We start from the raw sequence: 10,012 nt of genomic DNA, 5'->3' as shown, positions 1-10,012 counted from the left end.
AAAAAAAAAAAAAAGAAAAAAAAAAGTTTGATTGACTTTTTTAATTTGTTGTTATTTTTTTTTTATCTCAGCCCCAAGTTTGATTATTGCTTGCCACCTATACCTTTGGGAAAGATGTCATTCTAAAGCTTGCCGGTGTAATATTAAGTGTTTACTATGAGATCTCCGGGTGTTGTGTAGACATTCAGTGATGAACTTGTCTCGTAGTACTGCTTTTATTGTGTCTCATAAGTTTAGTATGTTGGGTTTCACTTTTATTAAATTCTAAAGGATTTTTAATTTCTTTTAAAATTTTCTGTCGGCTTAATTTTTCATTCAGTAGTGAGTATTTGGGTGAAATGTTCTATAAATATCTATTAAGTCCATTTGGTTAAAAAAAAATCATATAGTTCCAGCATTTCTCTGTTTAGTTTTTGTCTGGATGACCTGTCTATTGGCAAGAGTAGGTTATTGAAGGCTCCCACTTTGCATATGTGATCAAAGCTATAGTACTTTTCCTTTTATAAACTTGTGTTTGGTACATACATGTTAATAATTGTAATGTCTTGGTGGGTTTATGTAGTCCCTTTCCCTATATATTCTCATTAGTTTCAGTCAATAAGACTGAGAAACAAAATTAACTAAAAGTCAGAAAAATAAGATCCAAATTAACAGTCCTATCAGAGACAAAAACAGAGTAGAAACTGAGAAAAAGCTAGAGAATCATAATGACATAGTTTAAAAGGTGAACTCTACCAAACTGGAAACTCAAAAAGAAGTGGATAATTTTCTTGAAATATGCCACTTACCAAATAAATGAAGATCAGATAATCAAATTAAAGAGACATAGAGATCCTACTGAAATAGAAGCAACTAAAAATCTGCTAACAACAATAGAAAGCTCAGAGCCCGATGGCTTTACACAGAATTTTACCAGATTTTGAAAGAAGAGTTAATGGCAATACTTTCCAAATTATTCCACAAAAAATTAGAAACAGAAGAGACACTGTCCAGTTCATTTTATGAGGCCACAGTTACCTGATACCCAATCCACATGAAGATACACTAAACAGATTACAGACCATTTTCCCTTATGAACATAGATGCAGAAATTCTTAATAAAATACTTACTCGTAAACCAAATCCAAAACACATCACAAGGATAATCTACAATGATCAAGTAGGCTTCACCCCAGAGATGCAGGGATAGTTTAACATATGTAAATCAACAAATATAATGTACCATATATACAAACTGATAGACCAAAAAAATAAATTCATGATCTTCTCCTTAGATGCAGAAAAGGCCTTCAACAAAGTCTAACACATCTTCATTTAAAAGTTCTGGAGAAATTAGGGATACAAAAAGCATACCTCAACATAATAGAGCTGGTGTACAACGAGTTCACAGCCAACATAAACCCAAATGGAAGAAACTCACAGCATTACCAGTAAAATCAGAAATAAGACAAGGTTGTTCATTCTCTCCAAACTACTAATATACTACTTGAAGTCTTATATAGAGAAATAAGAAAACAATTACAAAGGGTCATAAGAGATTATTTTGAACAATTGCACCTCAACATGCTTGGTAATCTACAAGAAATAGATAAATCTCCAAAAACACAAATACTGCTAAAGTAAAATCTCAGCAAGTAGGATACCTGGAGCTAGGGGTATGGTCCACTTATTAGGAGTGCCTGTCTGGCATGAATGATGAAACCCTGCATTCAGTCCTTAACACTGTGTGAAACTGAGAGTACTGAGTCCTGTAATCCCAGCACTCTGGAGGTGGAGGCAAGAAGTCAAAGGGTTGATGGCAAGGCTGAAAAAAACATCCACATAACTCACAGAATATGGAGAAGTCAGATTGATGCCTACCTATAGCTTCCACCTCAAGGAATAAGTGTTCATAGTACTGTAAGGTACTCTCCACATTATCCAAAGGAAAGGGCAACACCAACCCAGATAGAAACGATTTGATACATAATGATGAGCTGCCTGCAAGATATCCTAGTGTAGTAGTGGCACAAAGCTTATGGGCGTGATCAACCAGCATCTGCTAGGTTTAAAGTCCAACCCAAAAGATAGAAAACATTCCCAACTGATCGGGCAGCCAAGAACTGGAGGTCAGGAGATAGAGGACATAGGGGAAAACTAACTCTAATTCATAACTACTCCAAAAAGATAAATGAGTCCTCTCCAATTTAGCCTCAGTGGGAATACAGAAACTACTTTTAAGGACAGGGCTCAGAGCTAGAGGTAGGTAGAAACTCAGTGGCTACTTCAGAGGATCTTTGTCACCTGGTGGTTTTTTGGGACATTTTTAACCTTACATGACCCTTTGCATATACTGTTTTTATGTTTTTGTGGGATTCCTGTGTATGTGAACGAGTGTGTTCGTGTGTGTGTGTGTGTGTGTGTACATCTACTTATGTTTTCTATGCTTTTCTTTGCTACTTGTTCTTTTGTTTGTTTTTAATCTTAATTTTAGTAGTATTATTTTGATGTCTCTGTTTTCTAAGGAGAGACAGAAAGGGAGTGCATTTCACTGGGAGCTGAAGTATAAAGGATTTGGGGGGAGTTGGGGGAAGGGAAACTATAATCAGAATGCGGTGCATCAAAAACAATCTACTTTGACTAAAAGAAAAACAACAACAACAACAACAACAAAAGACTTAAAAGTAAAACCCTCCTTTCTTGGCTCCGCGATCTTTGCAGATATGAGAACAGAAAGTATTTAAGAGCCAGAGGCTTCTCTATGAGTAAAGAGTGGTTTACAGATACATCAGGAGGCTGCACTATGAACTCACTGTAATTGAAACGGTATGCACAAAGTCTGTGCAAGCTCAATTTAGACGAAATACCATCATGGAGAGGAGAGGGGGCCATGGAGTCTCACCCCTAGCTATGGAGCTATTGGTATTTGATAGCTACTAGGAGAGGGGAAGTCATTTTTCTTTAAGAGTGTGACCCTTGTTAGGTGGACCACACTCTAGCCAGTGGAAAGTCACATATCTGAGAGTATATGGGTAGCACAGATGGTTCATTTGGGATATATATATATATATATATATATATATATATATATATATACACATATATGGGCAGGGGAGGGGAGATGGATCTTGGAGGAAGAGTGGAGAGTAAAATAAATATGATCAAAATACATTGTATGAATTTCTCGATGAAAAATGAAAAACAATGGAGAAACACTTACAGTGTCACTACTGTCACTCTGAGTGTCTGATACTGAATCATTTTCAACCTCATCATTTTCCAAGGAAGAGATGCTGATTTTATCCAATTCAGCTTCTATTTCTTCTCTGAGCTTTGCCTCGCTGTCGTCACTGTCCTCCATAGCTCTTAATGACAAAGAGTAGAACTTAAAAGGAAAGAATCCAATCCATCTCTTAAAAACATGGGTTCTAATTTGCCACACGGCCCACCATGTATGTAGACATTTAACTTAAATGTTTATGGCACCATTTTAGGCTAGCATTATGATAAAAAAAATATTGCTTTGCCTGTCTATTCATTCAATTTTAAAAACATTTGACTATGAGATGATCAAAACTACTCTTTCATTTCATCCAGAAGAAAAAAATCATATAGAATTAGCAGGCTTATCTTCCACAATTATGAAACTTCAAGGTAGTATTATCCTTGTAAGTTCAGTCCATTTAAAAAATTGAACAGTTTAAGTATATAGAAATTAAAATGCACCCAAGATAAAAACCCAAATCTATTTCCGGGAGGGATCTATGGCTACTTTGTATTCATTGAGTGGAAATTCTAGTAATTCTGACTTAGGCACATGCTCTTGCTAACATAGCCCACAGTGACAGATAATGCACACCCACTATAACCTGAAATGTACTGTGCTTAAAGTCCTTACTACTTGAAATGGATTTAGATCTCACAGTCATGTGTCTTTACATCCTCCCCATCACCTTCATCACCACCACAATGATCTCCAAGAGACTCAGGACTGGGGAAGGCCAAGTATTAAAGGATACATACGTAATTAACAATCTTCTGAAGAAGTTAACTACTGAACATATACTCATTATTTACAGGAGAACACTGATGTTTAAAATGGCGATTTAAGGAGGGCTGGAGAGATGGCACAATAGTTAAGAGCACTGATTGCTCTTCCAGAGGTCCTGAGTTCAAGTCCCAGCAACCACATGGTGGCTCACACCCATCTGCAATGGGATTCCATGCCCTCTTCTGGTGTGTCTGAAGACAGCTACAGTGTTCTCACATATATAAAATAAATAAGGCTTAAAAACCAAAATACCTCACAAACAAAATACATGAAATGGCTTTTTAAGCATCTAAAGCCAATAAACTAATGTCTAAGGGGTGCAGGACCCCAACTCAGAGCTGCCCCGTCCAAAGTTAGCGATCTTCTCACCACTAACTTGCTTTCCATTCCTCCAGCTCATCTGAGCTTCTCTCAGACCATGTGCCTCGCATTTCCAGCAGTTTTGCGCTCTCACGCAAGCTGTAGTAGGCTTTTGGTGATCCAGCTGTCTTTCAGTCATTTCTGTTCCTAAAAATAGCTCATTAACCATATTCATTTATGTAACTCCAATAACTGATTGGTTCACCAAGTTGGATTTTGTTGGCACCCTTATTTCGGTCTGCCATAGACAGACCACCAGCGGTGAGTAGGTTTTTGTTCACATCTCTCCAGGAGTAGTGTCCACACAAGGGAGCCACCTTCTTCATAACGTATAAGCATTCTTCCTGTCCGCTAAATCAGACTTGTCACCTACTGAATTATGCCCTGCCCCACTCAGTATTCCTTTCCTATATAGCCTCACCTTACGTGTTACCTCTTCGGAGCCCTCTCCACACCCAATTGAACTAGGATCTAATAAGCTAAGAGGGTAAAAATAAAAACCTGTACTTTTTTCCTCTCCTCTAGCTATGGACATCATTTCTTCCTTTCCCACAAGCAATTTCTTGGCCACTTTCTGTGTTGGCTGAGACACGAACACTTAAAGTCTACACCTAGACATATATGCAAATGTACAGAAAACAAACAATTTTCTCATTAGACTCCTAGTGTCAGGAAGCTTCCCTAGACAACGACTTCACGCTGGTAGTGAAGCTTGCTAATTGTCTCAAAGTGGGAAAAGATTAAGGGCTCTCCTAGTCAGCCAGGGGATAGAACAGGGAAATGCACCTTGTAAAGTAAGAACAACAAAATCATTACATACGGGTAAAGAGCAAAGGGGTTGGAGGTAGATGGGAAGAAGAGAACTGACGGTTGAGGTGAGGTGCAGTCAGAGGAGAATGACTGGCTCTCTTTTGACAGAGCTCAGAGGATCGTGGAAGGAAGGGGCTGGAGTCCCGCGTACTGTGCAGTCCCCGGTTCTTCCAGAAGTCCTGCCTGCAGTGGCCGCTCAGTGACCTGTCGACCGGACTGGGAGCATCCTGGCAAGCACAGCAGACCCACTCACAGACACCCTCCTCACTCACCAGCGCGATCCGGACTTCCTGAAAGACAGCGCCCACAGCCGCTCAACAAATCGTAGCCATGGCAACAGCCAATCTGCAGCCTGCGGAGCAGCCCTTCCTTACCGGTGCCCTAGCAGGACAAATAACTTTGATTCTACTTTGGAATTAGAATGGCATTTCGAGACCTGGAGGAGGAAATCATTTTTTTTTTTCTCTACTTTGCTATTAATATTTGTAGTTTGGTGAATTATTTAATGACTATATGCCTTTTTGTTATAATGATTCAAGTAGAAGTGATTTGGGTTTTGAGCAAAGCACATTCGTCTACTGGATATGGATGTAGACACTATTATCTTTTACAAAACCTGGGTCTCAAAAGTGATTTTTGAAGCAGAGATGTGGAGAAAACGCCAATGAATAGCTTGCTTTCCATGAGAATAGTTTTTTTTCAAGAATGAAATAATTTCTAGTTATGAATTAATGTCTATCAAAAATTTTAATCCTAGCCTAGCATGATGTAGCATATTTGAAAATGTATTTCCTATAATAATAATAATATAAAAATTATACAATATTGATAGAAACTACTCAATACAAATCCTGAAGTTCTATGGGTTCAATTTTTAAAACTGTGTCGAAGTGTTTCTTGCAGAACAACTATATACATTTATAAAATGTATTACTTTAATAAATAATGGTTTAATAGTTTAAAGCTTGCAGGCAAGCCATTATATTTTTAAAAGGAAATATTAAACCCAACAGTAAAACCATTTTTTTAGGCAATATCCTAAAGCAAACATTTCCTGACATCTCTGAAAGAAAACAAACAGATAATATTTCCTGGTAATATGAACTTTAATTACACCAACAGTTGTAACAAAATACAGAGAGGAAGTAGCAGCTATTTTGTACTGAAAAAACACATTAATACTTTATAAAAAGATATTTAACTTAAAGCTACCTTGTTTAAGATTTAATAAAATTTAAGGTATGTTCTTTATCAAAGTCCATGCTCAACATCCATTTATTTTGCTTAATTGATCATTTGTAGACTATTACAAGTATTTATTTACAATGCTTGGGTTAGCATATTGAGTTGCACGTGTTAAAAACATTTTAAGATTAATTTTGTTTGTAATTGTCAAAGTATTCACTTTTTCTTTTAAAACTTTAGTTCTTTAGTAATACATTTTAAAATTACTTTTAAGTAGCTAATTTTAAGGAAGTGCTGATTTAGAAAATGTCTAAACTAATTTATCAAGTAAATTCACATAAAATATAGAGAACGCCTCTCTGGAGATATTCCATGATGCTTGGGATCATGAGACCTGTACAAAAGAACCTCTAGTCATTGAAGTGTCTCACAGGACTGAGTGATAGCAGTTTCCACATAGGCATTAGAGGGTGGGACTCTAAAGGTTGTTCTACTTCCTTGCAGAACTCCTTATTAAAGGCCCTTTGCCAGCTATCTGTGCATTCCCTCCTTTCAGCTGCTTTGATAACGTAAATACCAGGGCCGTTAAATAAATTCCTGTCAATTCTCACTGCGTTTAACACCTATGCAAACTTTCCTTGTATAATCACTGCCATATGGCACTGTGGTGTGATGAGACCATAGGAACTTTTCCAGGGACATTGGACTAGTCCTTTGTCCCTTTAATTTTCACAACATTCCTTTAAGAGGGACGCTATTAAAACTGTCCTCCTACAGATAAGGGCACTGAAGCCTAGAAACATTGTCAACAGTAATTTATGGCTGTCTGTTCATATTTTAGCTTTGAGACTGTCGTTTCTTGTTTTTCAATTAAAATTTAATTATACAAACCGTTTTTCTCTTTCCTGTCTCCAGCCTCCCCCATCCTCCTCTTCTTGCTCCCTCTCAAGTTCAGGACTGCTTTTTCTTTAAGTGTTGTTGTTAAATACACATATGCACAAATATATTAATATAACCCTATAAGTCCATTTCGTGCTGCTTGTATGTATATAATTTGATATAGAAAACCAATGTAAAGGTCTTATCCTATCCCTGGAGAAGACGAATTATCTGAGTCTCAAGATTCCTTAGTAACCTGTAGTTCTTTAACTAGGGGTGAGGTCCTCTGAGATTTCCCCCTTCCATGTTAACCTGCCTGCAGGTATTTTCCTTGTCCAGATCTTGTTTAGGCAATCATATTACTGAGGAATCATGGTTCTCTGTTATTTCTAGGAGATACTACCTCACAGAAGTCTTCCAGGTCTCAGGGTTCTATGGACCTTCTTTCTCCACCCCCAGTTAAAGGTCCCTTGTTTGTGGGATCCCCCATATCCCTTCTTCCTTAGTATTTTTCTGTCTACCCTGTTATCCTCCATACTCCCACTGAACCTTCTAACATTTCTCATTTCAGTAGTTACTTCTGGCTACGGACTTCCATCAGAAGAATAGGAGCTAGTAACCACAGACGAGAAAGAACTGTGGCATGTGCCTTTCTGGGTCTGGCCTACCTCACACTTCATTATTTCATGGTTTTATCTTTTTGACAGGTGAATAATATTCCACTGTGTACATGTACCACATTTGCATTATCTAGTAGTCAATTGAAGGCCACTTAGGTTGTTTTCGTTTCCTATCTATTGTGAATAGAATGGTAATGAACATTGTTAAGCAAGTACCTGGGGAACAAGATGTTGAGTCCTTTGGTATAGATAACTGATATAGAAAGGTTTTTGCTTGTTTGTTTGTTTGGTTGGTTTTATTTTATTTTATTTTCCTTTGGAAATTTCTCTGCACCAATTCCCAGAGTAGCTGCAATATTTCTCAATACCAACAGTTGTGAATCAGAGTTTCCTTTTCCCCACATCCTCTCCAGCATTGGTTGTCAGTTGTTCTGTTTTTCCTAGACATTCTGACTATGGTGGGATGAAATGCAAGGTTGTTTGATGTGCATTCCTCTAATAGCTAAGGATGATAAACATTTTGACATGTATATCTTACCTATTTTTATTTATTATTTTGAGAAATCTTTGCTCAAATCCATAACTTATTTTTGAATATGTTTCCCTTTGTTGTTGTTTTGGTTTGGTTTCCTTTGCTTCTCTGTAAGATGTACAGCTGGCAACGCATCTCTTCCAGTCTGTGGGCTTCTTCTTTTGCTTACTTCCTTAGCTTTGAAGAGATTTCTTAGTTTTATAAGATCATGTTGGTCAACTGTTGGTCTTAATTCTGTGAAGTTCTTTTCAGGAGGTCCTTTCCTACACCTGTATACCATAAGGTATCAAAGGTGATAGATGTGGGTCTAATGTCATTCTTCTACATCCGTTTTTCATAACACTATTTGTTGAAGATGCTATCTGTTGTCCATAGGATATTTTTGGGACCTTTGAGCTCTGATGCTCTTTAACTGAGTGATTTCAAACAAGTTATTTTGCCTTCCCAACTTTTTATTGTCCTTGGTAGTACTAGACATTGTAGCCTAACCATGCAGAATCTGTAAAAATTTTATTCATCAGCAGAATCAGTGTAAATGATATATTGTAGGGTGTGGGGAAAATAACACTTTAATTATCAAGCTCTACAGCTGTGGATTCAAATTCTCTCTTTGGCTCCTTGCCAAATGCATTTCCTTCCTTCCTTCCTTCCTTCCTTCCTTCCTTCCTTCCTTCCTTCCTTCCTTCCTTCCTTCCTTCCTTNTCCTTCCTTCCTTCCTTCCTTCCTTCCTTCCTTCCTTCCTTCCTTCCTTCCTTCCTTCCTTCCTTTATCTTTCATTTTTATAATCATATTCTCTATTCTCATTTCAATCTTGCAATTTAGATTACATTCATCTCTTATGAACTGGTATATTGACTTTTCAAATTATGTCCCTGTCTTGTGTTGCTTTTCTAATTCATTGCCCACATGGTACCAGAATTACTGTTCCAGTTACCTTTAGAGGGGAAATGGATCACATTCTTTAATATCCTTCAAGATATTTTCCAGTCTTTACTTGATTCAATGTATGTACCTTCAGCTTATGTCTTTGGCTCTGTTGAATCATGCCTCCTTTTACCTTTCAGCAAATCTTATTAGCATTGGAGTTCTCTCTCCCCCTCTCCCTCCTTCTTCCTCTTCCCCTCCCTTCCCCTCCTCCCCCTCCCTCCCTCTGCCTTTCTAATGCCTGCTATGACTACTCTAATTTGATTGACTTTTCCTTTTTCAGTTATTCCTCAAAGGACATAGTTTATTCATCTTTTCTATGAAACGTCACTGTTCTCTTTATCCTTTGTCCCTCAATTGACACTTATTTAGACTTGGCAACCAGTTTGAATTATTTAATTTCTTAACATGCTCTGACTTGTTCAACTATGCTTTCCTCTCATTTGGTACTTGGAAGGAACACAAACAATAGCAGCAAGCAATTAAAGTTGATTTAACTAATGAAAAGCCATCTGTGTGATTAGGTGAATTGCTTTAAGATGTTAATCCTTATAGCACTCATGGCTTTGAATGTATTTGCTATTGGACCATGTAATCACCTATGTGGGAGCTGAACAAAATAAATATATATCAAGACCATATTTAATTTAAAACAAATGTCTTGTTCATAGT

At 37.3% G+C, this 10,012-nt stretch overlaps 1 protein-coding gene across 2 annotated transcripts in view; it reads right to left on the bottom strand.

The window, feature by feature from the left end:
- LOC110326992 (leucine-rich repeat and IQ domain-containing protein 1) overlaps positions 1-5,519 on the bottom strand; it is a 23,831-nt gene extending 18,312 nt beyond the window's left edge. Inside the window, exons 1-2 of one of the 2 annotated variants that reach the window (XM_029542466.1) lie at positions 5,211-5,519; positions 3,200-3,344 (exon numbers count right to left, since the gene is read on the bottom strand). In XM_029542466.1, the coding sequence (XP_029398326.1) occupies positions 3,200-3,340 (141 nt within the window). In that variant the 5' untranslated portion in view covers positions 3,341-3,344; positions 5,211-5,519. The remainder of the gene's footprint in view (positions 1-3,199; positions 3,345-5,210) is intronic. The other variant, XM_021205671.2, reaches the window with a different exon arrangement.
- Positions 5,520-10,012: the final 4,493 nt, after the last annotated feature.

Source organism: Mus pahari, chromosome 9, assembly GCF_900095145.1.
Source record: "Mus pahari chromosome 9, PAHARI_EIJ_v1.1, whole genome shotgun sequence".
In the NCBI taxonomy this organism is placed as follows: domain Eukaryota; kingdom Metazoa; phylum Chordata; class Mammalia; order Rodentia; family Muridae; genus Mus; species Mus pahari.
The sequence above is the reverse complement of the archived record's forward strand: the minus strand, read 5'-3'. Positions and strand labels throughout refer to the sequence as shown.